Raw genomic sequence first — 17849 nt, 5'->3', positions numbered from 1 at the left:
CGGCGTCGCGCGGGCGCCAGCCGTGAGGCGGCGGGTCCCTGAGCCGCGGCCGGTCCTCTCGGTCCCCTCAGTTCCACCGAGTCCCCTCGTCTCCGGCGAGTCCCCTCAGAACCACCGGATCCCCTTTCGGCGCCACCGGGTCCCCTCAGTTCCGCCAGGTCCCCTCAGCCGGTGGGTCGCCTCAGCGCCGTCGGGTCCCCTCAGCTCGGTACGGAGCGGCCCTGCGCCGCCGTGGGTGAGGCGGCCACACGGGCAAGGAGTTGGGTGTCGTGGCCTTTGCTGTCTTATTGCCGACTTACTTGCCAAACCTTACTTGCCACACTAAATTTTATTAAGAGTCACTGCAAAAGCGGAGCGGCAAGGTCTGTGTATAACCCAACCGCACAGCCGTCCCCACAGGGTTTGTGTGGCACAATAATATAAGTGAGCTGTGTTAGACTTGAATAGAAACATAATCGTTCACAGTCCGGGCTGGAAGGAGAAACCTGTTTATTAACAGGAGAAGAATGTCAACGAATGGGGGAAAATGCTCAAAACTGTTCAAGTGGAGCCTGAGTCATTCTAGAAGGCAACAGCAGTAACGTTGGGACTGCCCAGGCCCTCTGTATTTCTTTTCTCTCAATTCCCCTTAGTGCCTAATTTCAGATGCCGCAGCCCAGCCCTCAGTGCTCCTGTCAGGGTCAGTAATTGTTATGGGATAACTGCAGTGAGACTCTTTGTCGTGTTCCTATCCGAGTTTGGCCATTGAATCATTTGCAAATCACCTCTAGCATTAGGAAATTCAACAAAAATTGTTTTTTGATGTGAAATCTCTTCTGCCAGGGAAGTGGTGACGCGCAGCTGGATCCATGTCCAACAGCATGGAGAGGCGGGTGATGAAAGCCCTGGGACTGTGTGGTGAGTCACAACAAGAGAAAAACATCATTTTAGCATAAAGTATTTCATTATTTACCCTGCAAGGAGTGCCATTTGTACAGTAGCTATTTTGTGTTAGCACTTTGTTATGCGAATTGGCTGGATTGTTAGTCTTGCACTGTTCTGCCTTGGTAGATTGCTTTCCTCTTTGGAAAATAGAGCATCCAGGCCCTTCTCTTTTTCCTTGGTCACACTAAATGGATGATGTGAGCATGGCACACCAGAAGATGTTCCCCTGCTGGTTCTGTGTAGAATTTGTGCTTTTGCTGTTGCCATAGATAAGGAAACACATGTGTATTGGCCTAAGCAAGGCCCAGGGTAAGTTACCTTTTTTCGCTTTGTAGAACAGCACACATTAAATGCCCATTAGAAAAGCTAGCACACGTATTCTGAAATTTAGCTCAACGTGAAAATAAACAAAGATCCCGTCTGAAACACCTGCATAATTTGACTCTGGAAACTGTGAGAACATATGAAGCAGATTGTAACAAGTGTGGGTACTTGGTAGTCACCTCAAGTGTGAATGTACATGTAACTGCATGTGTATACATTTAGATTTCTGTGCTTGGTTTATTTTGTCATGGTGATCCGCTTTCCATGAGCTTTTTGAGAGTCACAATAAGGACTCATGATGCAAGAAGCAAACCACCCTTTTTCAGCAGCTGAACATCATATTGGATGTTTCAAAGCAATGTGGTTTCAAGAGCAGAGGTGCTGCTCTGGTATTAGGGTACTGCAACATATCCAAAATAAATAGGATCTAAATCCTACAAGAGAAATTCACAGTATTTCCTGCCTTCAGAGATGAAGTTCACAAGAGAAAATTATTCCAAGGTCTGAAGCCTCGAGCTGTTGGGCTCTTTTTGGCTGACAGCTCAGTTTTGGAGGAGTGCCAAGCTAATGCAGGAATGCAAGTGGGATGGTGCTGGTAAAAATGTAACTGACTGCTGAGGAAAGAAAGGTGTGAACTGCCCAGAGCTTTAAACATACCCCAGAGATTACATGGAGCTCCCAAAGCCAAACCTGGGAATCAGAGCACAGAAGCGGACACAGTGTTCAGGTGGTCTGGTACAGACCCAGGTGTCTGCACTACCTGAGTCTGAGGGCAGGGCTGCCCAGAGGTCTGACGGGGTAGGGATTGCACCTGAAAACATTTCACTGATAAACCGGTGGTTCCAAGAATTTAAATACAAAGGCTGTGAGGTTTTTTTTGGTGCCAGCAGAGCACTACACAGTCTCTCCATGGAACAAGTGAAACAATATAGCTGTCATTGCAGTTGTTGCCTCTGTATTGTGCTGGAGGGGTTTTTCTGTGGGTGTAAAAGCATAAGGATGGTACAAATGTCCCACAGCCGACCTCTGGAGGGAGGCTGTGCACCACCAGGACTCTTATGATGGTTGGCACTGGAGTCCTGCTAACAGCAGTGGGAGCTGGGCTGATGATGGCCTGACTTCAGCTGCAAAGTGTGTTTGAGGGTTGCATGGTTTTTGCTTAAGCCTTTTCCTATGCAAGTAATTATCACTGTTATTCATCTCTCTGGATTCTGATGCCGCTGCAAAAAAATCTGCTGTGGGGTGCATTCTACCTTATTCAGGTTTGCCAGCTTGGGAGAATGACACAAATTTACACATTTGGCTAATTCTGAAGGTCATCTGGACTGTTTCAGCTCACCGTGAGTTACACTGAGGGAGCACCAGATGAAATCAGGATGTCGATGTTGCGAAGTGTCAATACACTTCCCTGCCTTGCCCAGCCATAGCACTGCAGTGGGAGTGAAGTGCAGCTGTTTTGGGGGTGTAACTGCACCCTCTCAAGTCAGGGCAATAGTCTCCTTTTTGAAAGAACAAGGAACTTGTGGGGATGATCTTCGTTTCATGCAGCAGCACAGCCACCTCAGAACTGTGCTGGGAGGTACCACCTTGTGTTATATGTGTCTTTCCTGGGCTGCGCTGTCTCTGGTTTTGGTGCTGCTCTATGAAGCTGTTAACATCAACTCAGATCAACACACAACCTGCTAAACTGATTTTGCTTAACTTGTTTGCTCTTCTTTATAGTCTTTCTGTGTTTACTGTCAAAAACAGTGTTCATTCTTTTCTACCAATTAATATGCACCCTTAGAAATAAACCTTTGCATAGAAGGGAAAGTCCATGAAATAACTTTTAGCTCCATGATACTGTGTATCAGGGAGAAGAGACCTGGGGGAAAGCTGTGCCTCCTTTGGGGTGGTTGTTTTCAAGGGAAAAATTAATTTTTTCCCCATCACCATTTCCTATGAGGGTCTCTTTCCTATTCAGCCCAAGGATTCTAAAATCATTCCCACTACCTTTTTTTAATCTTGTTTACTTGTCTAACACTGTGCCTTGGAACACACATAACTCAGTGGGAGGACTCCAGATGACTTTCAGTGGGTTGTTCTGTTAATAATTGAATCTCTGACTCTCTCTTGATTAGTTATTTATATGCAGATCATATTAAAAAGCTGAAGGGAAAGAAGAAAGATAGTAGTGTTATATCTGGTTTTCACTTAGCTGCTATTCTGATGGGTTAGACAGAGATTAAAACACAAACTTTATTTGTCCCACTGGTTCTCATCCAGCCTGTCACTGTACCCTCTTTAAAATCCTGTGCACTGCAAGTTCTCAGTTTGCAAGGTGAAAGAATAGATGTTCTGGAGCCTTGCTCATCTGATGTTACAGGAGGCTACTGAAATATTGATCACTTCACCCTGCACACAGCAAATAAAGGAGGAATTTTCAATTGGAAGTTGTTTTGTGCCTGCAAGGCAGATCTGGTGGTGCTGGCTCTGAGCAACTCAGTGCAGTAGCTTTAAGAAATGTAAACAGAAGGGAGACAGTGCAGTGGGAAGTGACTCTGTTTTTGAGGCACAGAGAAGCTCCTGTACCCTGGGCCTGATGGAGAAACATCTGGGTTTCAAAGCTGCTTGGGGAGTTCAGTGCTACTTGCTGTGAAGAAGGGTAATCTGCACTAAGAACAGATAAGAGCATGAAAGCAATGCTTCCCCAGTAATGTAAGGCCGCTGAAATCCCTGAGGTCAAGCAGGGAGAATTCCTATACAAGAAATCCATTGGTTCAGTTGGAATAAGCCTTGCTGCTGTTCCCTTGCTTGGCCTTGCTCAGTTGTGGTTAAATGAGGAGAGGGATGATAATCATCTGATTATCTTGCTGTGGAACAGTTGGGAGCCCAGGCTTGTCCTCTTGCCAGTGCCAGCTCCAGGGAGGGGTCCAGCATTTGGAAAGAGAAGTAACACATTCCACAATCTCCAGCAGGTGCAGTGGCTGTTCCACTGCTGAGCGTACCAGGAGAGAACCTGGAATAGCTCATCCCACCTGTGTTCCTGACTTAGACTGCTCAATTAACCCACCAGGGGAGAGCATGAACTTTTCTCAGTAATAATCAAACATAATAGAAATGACTTCTAGGTATAAGATGCAATTTTTGGTTGAGACCAAAAAGTCAACCATGTCATCTTACAGCAGAGTCTTTGGTTTGATATATGGGAGAGCTGCACAGGGGAGGCTGAAGCTCCACGCTCCTGCCCTGTATCTACCAGTGTCACCACAGTTGATTCCAGCTGTTCTGGGATCTTTTGGTCCCAGAGTTCTTGGATTTTGTGCCATGCCACAATCAAGCCAAATTCAAAATTGTATATGTGTAAACCAGGAATCTTTTCCACAACAATTAGTAGGAGACTGCTAATGAAGCCACCATGCTCAATTACTCTCATAGATAAAAGTTGCTAAAGTTTCCTTGTTCTTGTTAATAGATACCTTTTTCATCAGATCCTATTCCTTATAATGTAGCAAAACCAGAGCTCCAGGCTGAATATGTTTTTTCTGAGCTCCAAGAATACTCATATCTGTCACCTTAGGTTAACACATTGATTAATCCAGACGTCAGATAAAATATAGAGTTTATTTAGGATTAAATACTCATTTATAAATAAATGGAATACGTGACTTATTTTCTGAAGTGTTTGATATGTTGGCTTTGCTACAGATTTGTTCAGAACACCTGAAAAAGGACTGACCTGTAGTTAGCCAAGACAGTTCCCATATTACAACATTATTATTCACAGTACCATAGAATGGTTTGGGTTGGAAGGGACCTTAAAGATCTTCCATTTCCAAACTCCTTGCCACGGGCAGGGACACCCCTCTCTAGACGAGGTTGCTCAGAGCTTTGACACTTTGGCTACAGCCACTTAACTCCACTCAAAGTATTTCAGGGTCTGTTGCTCATTCCTAGCTTTTCCATAACCTCTCCCTATCACCTCTAAATAAGTGGCTGCTCAGGTTTCTACAGCTAAGATCTTTTCCTCTCTGCTGGAATGACATCAGGTGTACAGTTGCCCTGTAGGATGTGCTCCATTTTGTCTGCATCGTGTCTGTAACACAACACCCTGCTATTGCAGTAGAAAAAGCTGCATTTCCTAGGCAATACCTAAAGCAGTGTAAGTGGCCTTTTCTTTTTTCCACACAGGAGAGATAAAGTTAGCTAGAGAAATGATTTCATTTTACACAGGGTCCTGTGTGTTTTCCCCAGTGAATCAGTGACAGTTGTTTGACTAGGGAGACCCTCCAAAGCTTGTATTGGTTAACTGGTGTCCCTTATAATGCCTGGGAGCATTAAATTCATCTCTGAATTTCACATTTTAAAAACTGCCTCACCCAAGTAGGCTATGCAAGTTTGACTTTACTCAGAGCATAAGACAAAACAGAATCCATCACAACAGTGGGGAATAAAGCACACACAAACACAAGTGCCTTTTCCTTCAGCTTTGCCACCATGTAACGTGCCTTGGGTGCAGGAGATGTTAAAGCATCTACCATGGCATCCACAACCTCGTGGCCATTAGTGCTTCCTTCACTGAGAATGCTGTTGAAGAAGTTTGCCCTCTCCTGAACGTACTCCTTGTTGTAAACAGCCTTTTCCTCTTCGCTGAGTTCGCTCCAGATCTCCTCAGCGCTGACCGGGGGTTGGATTCTTGTGGAGCGTGCGTAGTTTCCTGGCTGAATAATGCAGACCTGGGAGCAAGATGTAAAACTTAGCAAGATGCAGTCATTCACTGGGAATTCAATTAAATCCCACAGTCAATGAAACAGATCAAAAGCTTTCTGCATTCAGATTTCTTCCGGAAAATGCTGCTTTGTTGAAATTTTAACCTTTGAAACTTGACTGAAATCAAATGTATTCCCGTGAAACGTTTAAGATTGCAGAGGTGCTTTATTCTGACTTCCTCGTTTCACTCTGATGTTAATGTTCCTGTTTTGACTACTCAGCACACCCTCACAGAATGCAAAAGTGCATCTTTGATTTTTATAGAACGCTTAATGGTATAAATGTTTTGACAATACTGAGACAAAGCATTTCAGTATGACTTTGATGTCTCCAAAGTGGAATACTTTGGATTTTTCCCTCAGTGGAGAATCTTGAAATTGATAATTGGTTTTGACCCAATTTGGGACAAAAGGAGATGTCAAAAAAAATTAGAAGGTCCTGGGGACAGAAGTGCTGTTTCCCCCAAGTAGGTGTAATTAAAAGTAAACTCGGTCTTGTCAGCCAAGTACAGGGGGGACCAAAGCTCCTGGTCTGCCTCTCACTGAAGTCGTCGGCAAATTTCTGTAGGTTTGTGCACGTGTAAATTTAAACTGAGAGCACACAAGTCCTTTGCTGCTCTGCCTGTTTTCTTTGTGTGTGTCGTTCCTGAGGCTTCTGGGGAATTTCGGAGCAGGCTGAGCACTCACAGTACCCATGCTTTTTCTCAGTTAGCAGCAGGCTTGTTCAAACTATTTGTAGATATGCAACATTAAAAGCTCCATGGCATTTGACTGACCTGATTTCTACAGACTGTAACACAAGGTGAGGAAAACCAGTGCTGAGCTGTGTAGGAGACTTGGGCATGCGACAGGCGCTCTCTGGGAGGTCTGTGGTCACATAAAACCTTAATGTCTCCAATCTGCCACCATGCCCATCTACCGCAGCTCCCAACAGGGTGTCAGCACTGGCAAGGGGCTGCTCTCAGCCTATCTGAAGGATATCTGGGCATATCTGAAGGACTAGGGGGCAGATCCTACTCATGGGGAGCAGACCAAACTGCAGCAGAGAGATGGTGTGCACAGCTGGGGCAGCTTATGCTGCCTCGGGTAGGTTTGTCCCAGGACATTTTTTGGAGGCTTCCCTTCTAGTGCTCTTTAGAGAAGTGTCTGTTATCAGTCAAATTAATGCCAATAGCAAACTTCCCACACTTATTGTAAACAAAGGGAGGGGGAAAACCTCCCCTTTTTTTTTTTTTTGAGTTGGCTAGAAGAGAAGGAGAGATGGTAATTTTTTTTTCCATTCCTTGATTTTTCTGTAGCCTTTCTAAGGGAAGACAAGTACTCTGATTGTTGTAGGCAGCCAGCTTGCGTGGCCAGAGTTCAGCCATAGCTCCATCTGTTCCTTGTCACCTCTGTGCAGCTTTCTCCTGAAAGGACAGAGGGGACAACAGAGCAGGGGAAGGGAGCACAGGGAAAGCAGGACTGTGTGTTTTGAAGACTCTCCACAGGGTAGGTTCTCAGGCAAATGCCAGCCAGCATCTTGCATACAGTGAGAAACAGAAAAATAGGTCTCACAGGCATTATGGAAATGTTTGTCAGCCTGGCTCATTCTGTGTGCTGGGACTGTTCCAGGGAGGGAACAGTAAAAATCCCAAAACTACCAAAGTAGCTAACTTGTTAAACAAAGCTCTTCCATGCATTTGAGATTATCCTCAGCTAATCAGTTGAAATCCTCATCACGCTGTGTGGTATTAGGATCCATAAAATCACTTGCATTTTATAGCATTTTATAGAATTTTATATTTATCCGACAGGGGTGGTTAACAGGTGCATAGCTGTAATTTTTTTCCAACACAAAGCTTCTGAACGATGCTGTAAATCTATGTGTGTAAAGAGAGAACCGATGTCTTCCCCTCCAGGGGAGACTTTTAGGGTTTGAGAAGAGTGTTTCAGTAGCAGAGTGACTCCAAGGAAAAAGCCTACTGAAGCTACTTAGTGATCTAAGCTTCAAGTTTGCCTATCAGTGTTGCTTAGACAGGGCACTAAGAGCACTCTTAGAGCCTCTTAGGTTAAGAGAATAAAAACATAATTACTTTGCACAATAATGCCTCTTGTTGTTCACACAAAAAGGAAGGAGCTTTCAAGCACTGATGTTGTAAGAGAAGAGAAAGAACCCCTCAGGCAGGTGACAACCCTGCACAGCACTCAGGGTCTTTGCTCCTGCAGCCACCTCAGGGAACATTTGAGTTATTTGGTGCTGCCACAAGCTCTGTGTGAAATATGGCACTGCTCAGGCAGGCCTGTGTCAGGAAGTTTCTCCACAGAGAACGTGGAGAAAATGTGCAAGTTCCAGTGTTGGCACACAAACCTGCTGTCCCACAGCTTCTCAGCACTGCAAACGTCACCCAGGCCTGCTGTTCATGGTGATTTCCAGCTGACTGACAAGCCACAGAGAAACCATCTCTTTCCAAAGGGAAGCTGCACCCGTGGATTCAGTTCTGATCTTTGTTGCTTTGGATGCATGGAGCTTACTTTGCACAAGACTGGATATTATTTTGCATGCACTTGTTCCCTTGGCCAGAATTTCCACCTTGTGCTGGTTTGGGGAAAGGTCTTTCTTATGTGAAAATGAGTATTAGAAGTAGCATGGAGTGTCACACAAGGTGCTTGTTACATCACTCACCTGGACACCAAACTTCTTCATTTCCAGTCTTAGAGCATCACAGAATTTTTCAATTGCTGCCTTGGTCATAGAATAAATGCCATTTCCCAGAGTAAAATAAGCAATGATGCTGGACATGAAAACAATACGTCCTGGAAAGAAAATAGTTCAAATAACATAACTTTGCTCTCAGTCTTTAACATGGAATTGGTTTACCTCAGGCTTTGAGCTGCTAATTATGTGGTATGTGAGGCTGCTTTACTGCAGGGTATGCCAAAGCTGGGCAGTGTAAGTGTTCAGTCCCCAGCACAGAAGCGCATTCAGCTCTGTAAGCAGAGAACTTCACACAAAAATCTGCCTTCCATCCATCCAGTGACAGATGCTGGACCAGGCAAAGTTTAACACATTCCCAGCGTGCTGCTTATTCCTTCCGAGTCTGAGACAGGATGGAAAAGGTGGAAACAAAGCAGTCCCCTAAAAACTTCAGACTGAAAAGTAGTAATCAAACACTGTGCTAGTAAGAGGAAGACTGCAAATGAGAGCAGAAGAGTAGATGAGTTGCCCTGAGCTGGATATATGGTTATTAATACCATTTTAGGAACAGGGTTGTGGGATATCACAAGGGTGTCATGGGAATGCAGTGAAATCTGTTGTTCTGAATTAGGTTCCCTGCCTTCCTACACAGTGTCCTGAATAAATCTTACACACAGTAAGAGGAAAAGGACTACCTTGCTTGCTGATCAAGATGCTGCATCAGCTGACCTGGCCAGCTGGAAAAGATATGGGGAAATGTTGCTCCTCTCAGAGTAGGATGCTTAAGTTCTAGGCTGGAGGGCATTACCTCTCTTTACAGGTATGAATAACCTTGCAGTTTTTCTTGGAATAGCTGCCCATCCTAAAATGGCAGCAAGCCCCTCCCTTCAGAGTGAGTGATGGTGGGACGGCCTCTGCCTCCTTTGCCCAGTAGCCAAGTTATTTGGGGCCCACACCCAGGATGGGGGACACATCGTTTCCCTTCTCTCTTTGCCTCAGGTAATTGAAACCCAGTTTTCCCAGGAGAACACTCTTAACATTTGTAATTCAGGCTTTTCGTTTGGAGAGGTCACTTGCTGCCCCCAAGAACGTGAGCTTTAGCTGTCCTGGCTGTTCCTGCAAGGAAGGAGGCAGGAAACCTTGGATTTTTCCTAAAAAGTTCCCTGGCCTCCTCTCCTGCATAGGTGGTACTTGAAAATGGAGTGCAGGCAGTTAATGGAGGCAGCGCTGACAGCCAGGGGTGAGATGCAGAGTGCTCCTCTGAGCTAAGGTGCTCTGTATGTGCAGCCATCCAGACCCCAATCTTCTCAAAGTACATACTCATGTACTTAATATCATGCACACAATTAGTGCCTTTTGCTTCAAAGTAACACCGTGCAATTCAGGAAGTCAGAGAAATGCCTCCAGTGGATCAGCACCACAGTTTTAGGAGTAAGCAGGACATCACAGGAAAAAAGGGATGTCTCCCTGTGTAATGGCCACATAACACACTCACTGGGTACGTACAATGGCACATTCTCTTACAAAAACACATCCAGCTCGCAGTATTTAAAGGCTTCTTTCTTCTTGTGTCAGAATATCCTTAACCAAAGGCAACCAAGCAGAAAGGTGCAGAGTAGCCAAAAAGAAAAGGGGATGCTTTTATCTTACCAGCAGTCTGTGTAGCAGTGACATCTGGGGCTTCCAGATGAAACCCAGCCCTTCCTGTGCCTGATGCTGCACACACAGAGCACAAATCCTCACCCCTTACTGCTGACATGCACAAGCTAAGCAACAGTGGGAGAAAGGAAAAGGGGATCCTCTTTCCCAAAATACAGATGGACACAGGTAGGGAACAAACTGCAAAGCAATTGAGATGTGCTGCCATGCTGGAGAGGGTTATGGAACCATTTCTGCTCAGAAGAAAGGATAAAGCCTGTGTGTGTGGAGGTTCATGCAGATGCATTTATCCCACTGGGTACCTGTGTGTCCCTGTGTATGACACTGTTTCTCATACTTGAAGTCTCCTGCCCAAGGTCATAGAGAGGATCTTGCTAGACCTGGAACTGGAAGCTGGATGTCTCTAATTCACCTCTGCAGGGTCATCCTTTCTCTCCTAATTGCCAAACAGTAAAATAGTAAAGCCTAAGTAATAACATTAGGCAGTTCATTGGATCTTTGTTTTCTCATTGTCAGTGCTTACAAAGTCTTGCCAGGGCTTAGTGATCTCCTGTAAGCATTTTTCCTGTCTTTTTTTTTTTTTTGAGCCAAACACTGAGATAAATCCTTATTTTAAATATTCTATGTACTTCAAAGACAGAATCTTTAAGGATATTTTTTGCTCCTTATGACTTTACCCTCTTTTCAGGATCAAGTTGCTCTTTCAGGCCACACAGAAGGAGGCTGTCATTTCAGTTCAATGAGAGACAATTAAAGCTTCTTTTATAGATGCTACATTACCCTGATTATAGTAAGCTAATTATTCTACAACTCTAAATAACAGTGGATTAGCATTACCCTTGTATTTCCTTAGAAGGGGAAGAAATTCCAGGGTTGTCCTGATGCTCCCGAGGAGATTCACATCTGCAAATTTTTCATATGTCTCCATAGACAGCCACCCTGTCTCTCCAAAAGTTGATATTCCTGCATTGTTGACAAGCCCCCAGAAACCTGTGGAAGAGAAATGTCTCAACAAGCATCTCTAACTGAGAAACAACCACCATTAGATAACAAAGCAATTCTGGTGATTTGAACCCTTGGAAACAACCATGCGGTTGTGTTATATTTCTGTCTTTTCTATTTGTAAGCACAGACATGTTTTGTTTAATGTTTAATGCAATTGTGGCCATTATCTGGACTACATGGAATGGTTTGGGTTGGAAGGACCCTTAAAGATCATCTAGTTCCACCCCCCTGCCGTGGGCAGGGACACCTTTCATATAAGTCTCAGTGCTATTTAATAATTTCTCCCTTTATAGTCATCATAAGTTATTTATGAGTAACATGATCTGGGAGACTAAAACTTACCGTACCATGATATTTTAATTACTTTAATCCCACTGTGTGCTATGAGCAGCTTTGTGAAAATTATATTAAGCAGTCTAAAGGCTAAGGGGTACTATTTTCAAAGTCACCGACTAATTTAGGAGGCTAAGTCTTGGATCCTTTTCTAGGATTTGGGCTTTGATTCCCTCTGAAATAAACCAGAATCAGGTACCTGGGTGCAGCATTGGGTAACCAAGCAGGGTCAGTAGCTATAGTGTTTTTTAAATTTCGTGCTCTTGAAACAACTTTATTCCCCACATAACGACAGGTTTTGGTGCTAAGGAGCCCCACCCCTTCAAACACAATAAGATTTCAGGGTTTACAAGCAGGACTTCATTGGCAGCAAAGCTTGTTCCGACAGAACTCTGTGACAGAAAGTTTGAAGCCCTTTAGCCCAAAGCCACAGCACATTTCCTGTGAGCCCTGCACAGCGTTAACAAGCTCAGCTGCTGGAAGTGCCTGTCTGTTGAAGTGAGGAGTGCTCAGGTTGGAGCTGACACGCTGCCTAAATGCTGATTAAGCCATGCTGACTTCCCGTGCCTTCACAGCACAGATCTGTAGATGTGCAGTTTTGAAAACATTTCTGTTTCCATCCTCAAATCCTGACTGGCAGCGTTTCTGGGGTGACCAGCAGTGTAACTAAGGAGTACCCAGGGTAGCCTGACTTGCTCTGAAACAGCTTCATTTGCAGCTTAGTTCTGCCAGCCTTGACAATTTGGCTCACGCCTTTCCTTAAAACAGTTCTTGTATGTGTCTGAGGCAAAGGATTGTTTTGCCATGCCTTCTACAGGTCTCTCAGCCTGCGTTTCTGGGGGGCAGAGCGGGTTTCAGTGCCTCTCTTCCTTCCTCTGGACACAGAGTCTGGGGCAGGGGTGTGACGCTGACCCAGCTGGAGCCTCCTGGACCTGTGGTAGCAGAGTTATTCTCAGGGGACATTTGTCACCCAGGAGAAGGCACTGCAGAAACCCTTGGGCTGAACCCTTTTCTTTCTGATCTCCTCTGACAAAACTACTGCAATGATTCTGTGGTATCTATTCAGCAACCTGTCACACAGCAATCCTGGACACTGTACCTCTATTGTAACTTTAGATACAGATGGACTGATGTCCTAGTAATGCAGCAGTTTCCTCTGCACTCTCTTCTCCATGGCCCCAAATGTTAGCAGACAGAGGAGAGGAAATGGACCAAAAAATTGGCCACTGGAATTGGGCACCTTACACTTCCTTCTTCCCCCTGCCATTGCCCTGTTGCTCCAGACCTTTCCATCATCCTCTGGCTTTATTTCTCTTTCTTAAAACAGAACCAGCCCCATGGGACTTACCTTCCAGTAAAATGCTTCAAGATCAGTGGATTTAAGTCCTCTGTAAAAGCTAATTATCAATATTTTGTTACTTGCACCTGATCTGATCTGCAGATGGATCGAGTCACTGCACACCCCATCTCTGTCTGCTCAAGGCTGGAGGTCTCAGGGTTATTTTACATAACCCAGCTCTAACACAACACAGACTAAAGCCTGGCATCACTGTAAAAGCTGTTCCCTGATACCCTCAGCTTCACCTTTTCTAATTAAAAAACTTATTTTCCTTCTGCCACGGCACCCTGTGCAGCACAGCAAGAACACTTGCTCCAGATATCCCTGGATTCATTAGGGCTTCAGAAATACAGCCATTAAACTTCAGACAATTGATTTTCTTCCTCTGAACTGTGAAACGCAGAATTTAGCTTGCGAGGCTTAAGTTTTCTCTTCAGCCTCCTGTGCTTCAAAGCCTCCAGGTGGTCAGTGTTGGGCCCAGCCTGTGTGTATGAACAGAGTTCACAGAATAATGGCCCCTTCCTTCTCCACAGTGGCCAAATCAAAAGCCAAGAGGAAAAAAGCTGACCTGAGTTAAACTGAAACAGATTTTTGTGAAGAGAAGATTAGGTAAAACATAAAAAGATATTTTTCTCAGGGTCAGCTCAAAACATTTTGTTTGCCCTCAAGCAAAAACATACTGTTTCTTTGAATGTTTTGACATTCCTGAATGGGAAATATTCTGATATTTTCCAAATTTTTTCCTGCCACTTTGTTTCATTGAATCAATTTGCAAAGTTCGACCCAAATAACAAACAGTTCATTATTCCCTTATTCCGCTTCCTCAGAATATTTCCTACCTCTTGAGAAATAACCTGCCCAGCTCTGTACTCAGGGTTCTTGAATCTGCTTTGGTCTTTCTTTTCTGTAATGTTTGTGGTAAAAATTAGTGCTGTAAATGTGCATACAAAATACATGGTATATTTACTTAGACAAAAGCAGCTCCAGTAACCTCCGAGATGCAGATGGAAATCCAGAGGGACAAGGCATGAGAATCAAACAGCTGAAGGAGGGAGCCTGAATTTGGCCAGGCTCCCTAAACTCGGACAGGTATACTTGGGATTACTGATCTTTGGAGTTTCTCACCTAAACCTGAGCCCATGTGAAAATGATGGGCTCCATTTTCAATTTGGAATCCTGACAGATTTCAAACCCATACTAAAGGAAACTAGCCAAAGGAAGGAAAGTGTGATTTACCATGTTCCCAGTGAAAGACGAAGAGAGGGAACAACCCCCTCAGTCCGTGGCAATGCAGGGTGGTAGCAGGCTAGATGAGACTCCTGAGTTTTATTTATGCACATTCATGAGTCACCATCCTTTGTAGGGAATATTATGCTGTGGTTGTCTTCATTGCAAGGATGAGTCTATTTGTATAGGGATTCTGGGCTAAAATATTGTACCATGGCTGAATTCCATGAATATAAAGTCTTCATTAAGCGGAAGACAGTACTTAATAACCTTGGAGTAGGAGGTAGGACTAAAACTAATATCCCTCCCTTCCAGCTAGCTACATATCACCCACTCACAACAGACAAGAAAAGGAGTAGAAATTCCTGCCTGAAACAGAGGAAAATCAGAAAAATTCTGAGGTTTGCTGTAGAGCCTAAGAGAGTTGCAAATTAACACTCTCCAAAGTCTTGGACCCTAAACCCTACTTCATATTGACTTTAATGTGCACAAACTTTCTTCTTTCTAAGCAAGAAAGGACTGTAAATATTTCGAAATACATCTTAATGGGTGCACAAGCCATAAAAACAAATAAAGAAAAAGGAAGGCACCAGGGGCAGCAGTTTCATGGAGCAACAGTTTCTTGACTCCAGAGAATGAGCTACATACTACAGGATTGATTTGCCATCCTTTCAGATTGACATAATTTCACAGTTCAGAATAGAACAAATATTTATAGGGAAACAAAACATGAAGTGGCAGAATATCCAGCTAGGTGTGTTACCAGTAGCTTGGGTTTCTGCTCTACCAGCAAGTTAGTCCTGAACTGTGGATTCCAGGGTCTAGAGTTCAGCATGAATGTGACACAGCATGGCAGCACAGGCTGTCAGAATTACAGGATAAATCCTCTCAAACCCAGAGTCCCAGGGGACCCGGTCCCCATGGAGCCTGTAAGGGCTTTTGTGACTCATCTGTGTTGTGTCTGCAGGTTGACAAAAAGCCTGAGAGGGGAGGCCTCTTACTCTTAATCAGATAAGGTCAAGATCAACCATAAATACACGCACTTAAGGAGCGGCGCCTTACTTCACTTCTCATTTCACCCCCTTCCCAATGTGCAAACGAGCAAAAGGCGGGCAGAGGCCTTGCATTTCATTATTGCTCTGTGTGCTTTATTCTCCACTTTTATGCTCTGTGTGACCAGGAAGTATTTGTCTGTAATTCTGGGGGAAATTCAGCCTGAGGAACATGCTCTGTGCCAAGTGCATCCCCGGAATCACCCTGGGTGGGTTTTGCCCCGCAGCCCCAGTGGGAAGGGACGTTCTGTGGCCCCGTCACCTGCGCTGTGTCACATGTTCTGAAGGGATAACTCAGGATTTAGGTTGTCTGCAATTATTCTGGAGCTAAATCTATCCATTCCCCGGGGTGCACTCTCCCTGCAGGGTGTGTAAGCGACTGGTTTCCCTTTCAGTAACCCTTCCAGGGACTAGCCTGACCAACCTCAAGTGGCTCCGAGAAGCAGCTGCTCTGATATGGCACGGCCGCTGCCCTCGCTGCGTTTCCTCTACTTATTTCCTCTTTCCACAAGTCTTGCCCAGAAATCCATCACATTCCCACCCCTCCACGCCTGCACAGCCGTTCTGCGCTTCCTCTGCCTTTCCCTCCTGTGGGATACCTGCAAAGGGGATCCAGGGTCGCTGCACTCGGGGACTTCCTCTCCCGGTGGGAAAGTGAAGCGCACCCGCTGTACAAAAATCGGACAAGCCCCCAGTTTGTGTACACACCGCGGCATTTTTAACATAAAATATTGTCGTTATTACCCACAGCGGTAACTGCGATTAGCACCATCGGGGACGGCACTCCCCGGTCCAGCCGACCCCTGCCAGCAGTCCCGGGAGAACCGAGCCGCCGTCTTGGGGACCCCGTGGTCTCCCAGCCCTCCGCGGCCGCCCCGGCCCCCCGTCCGGCCTCACCTGTCTCGGGCAGGTGGCTGAGCACCATCTCCTTGGCCTCCCGCACGTCGCGGGCGCGGGTCACATCGAGCCGCAGGACGCGCAGCCGGCCGGGCTCGGCCGCCGCCTCCCGCTGCAGCCGCCGCGCCCCGTCCCCGCCGGGGCAGAGGCAGCCGGCGAACACGGTGAAGCCCAGGCGGTGCAGGCGGAGCGCCAGCAGGTGCCCGAAGCCGCTGTCACAGCCCGTGATGAGCACGGCCCGCCCGGCCGGCTCCAGCCGCGCCGCCCCGCGCAGCCACCGCCGCGCCAGCAGCGGCAGCAGGAGCAGGAGCAGGAGCAGGAGAGGGGCAGCTGCCCACATCCCGCCCGCGCCGTCTGGGACGGAGGGGGGGATGGAGCGCCCTCCCCTCTCGCCCGGCATCCCCTCCCAGCCCGACGTGCCCTCCCCGGCATCTCCTCCCCCGGGCAGTGGCCGCCCGCAGGCACCGCCCTCGCCCCGCGGGCGGGCGGGCGGGCTGTTTGGTCCCTCCGAGCGCCGGTGGGGAGCAGGAGCGGCGTCCTGGTGAAGCCCGAGGCTTGGCCGGGGTCTGTCCCCACCGAGGTCTCTCCCCTCTTTTAGTTTCGAACAGAAAAGCGCGGGCTGTGAGCATCGTGCCGTGTCAAGATGGTCATGGAGCTGCGCCGGCGAAAGGGAGCTGGGCTGTGCCGAGATCCGCTTGCAGGGACAGTTCTTCTCCGCTCAGCTGGGTTTTGTACCGCCCCGGTGCTGCAGACTGGCCGCAGGGCTGGAAATGAAAGCAGCATGAGTTTTTCTAATCGGTCAGATGGGGATTTCTAATACAGCTGCACTATTATGTTAGTCGCTATACGTTACATTTTATGTTACATTGTGGTATTAAACCGATGTGGGATTTTCACGGCTCAGGTCTGTGTCTGCTGTTACCTCAAGGGTGCCTACATTACTCCATGGTGGAGGAAAATGTCTGCTTCTTGTAGGCTAAAATGACAGTTATACATTGCTGAGAAAAAGATCCCTGAGAGCTAAAATTACAGGAGAAATTTGATTAGGCAGTGTTTACTCTGCCCTTTCTTTTATATGAGCAACTCTCCAAGCAGCTATTGAAGGGGATACTGTGTCATATCTGCTTCCTCTGAGTAAAATGAAATGATTGAAAGAAACAGATGCCTTTATTAATTGTGATTTAAAGTTGGCTTGTGAAAAATAGGAAGGGGCCAGAGTCATTCACTGACACAGAAGCAGTTGCAGAGGAAGCAGGAGGCCTTAACACACAGAGGGATGCTCCAAATATTTACCTGAACTGCATCCCTGTAGCAGCATTGTTCAGCAGTCTTCTGTAACTACATGAGTAACAAAGGTTTATCTTTACATTTAAAAAAGAAATATGCAACTCTCCAAATCATGGGAGTTGATAACAGCCTGTCCTGCAGCCAGCTTCCCTATCTGGTTCCTGCTGGCATAGAAAGACAGGGAGGGATTCCAGGTTTATCTCCTCCATGCCTCCCATCCACCTCTGGGCCGTGTCTGCCAGTCTCTCCCAGCTTTTGTGTCTCGTTAATAAGAAGAAAGTTATGGATTACAACTGTGTCCTTTGCAGTTAGAAACAACTTCTGGACTACCTAGTGCAGGAAATGAGGCCACTTAGGTCTACAACGCAGTGTACTGGCAG

The 17849-nt window shown here is 46.2% G+C and overlaps 2 protein-coding genes across 4 annotated transcripts in view; one reads left to right on the top strand and one right to left on the bottom strand.

The window, feature by feature from the left end:
* PAK5 (p21 (RAC1) activated kinase 5) overlaps positions 1-17849 on the top strand; it is a 167085-nt gene that overhangs the window by 14072 nt on the left and 135164 nt on the right. For 2 of the 3 annotated variants that reach the window (XM_027883532.1, XM_027883529.1), the window contains exons 1-2: positions 63-208; positions 823-897. In XM_027883532.1, coding sequence (XP_027739333.1) covers positions 849-897 — 49 coding nt within the window. In that variant the 5' untranslated portion in view covers positions 63-208; positions 823-848. Of the gene's footprint in view, positions 1-62; positions 209-822; positions 898-17849 lie in introns of those variants that run through there. The other variant, XM_027883530.1, reaches the window with a different exon arrangement.
* LOC114057361 (D-beta-hydroxybutyrate dehydrogenase, mitochondrial-like) lies at positions 4833-16522 on the bottom strand. The gene is made up of 4 exons (XM_027883537.1): positions 16183-16522; positions 11167-11319; positions 8659-8789; positions 4833-5963 (listed from the first exon to the last, which is right to left on the bottom strand). Exons 1-4 carry the CDS (start codon positions 16520-16522, stop codon positions 5616-5618), a joined length of 972 nt encoding a protein of 323 aa, XP_027739338.1. The 3' UTR covers positions 4833-5615.

The sequence above is a fragment of the Empidonax traillii genome, unplaced genomic scaffold (genome assembly GCF_003031625.1).
Source record: "Empidonax traillii isolate 1590-97213 ecotype Southwest subspecies unplaced genomic scaffold, ASM303162v1 scaffold128:size1411021, whole genome shotgun sequence".
Lineage (NCBI taxonomy): Eukaryota > Metazoa > Chordata > Aves > Passeriformes > Tyrannidae > Empidonax > Empidonax traillii.
The sequence above is the reverse complement of the archived record's forward strand: the minus strand, read 5'-3'. Positions and strand labels throughout refer to the sequence as shown.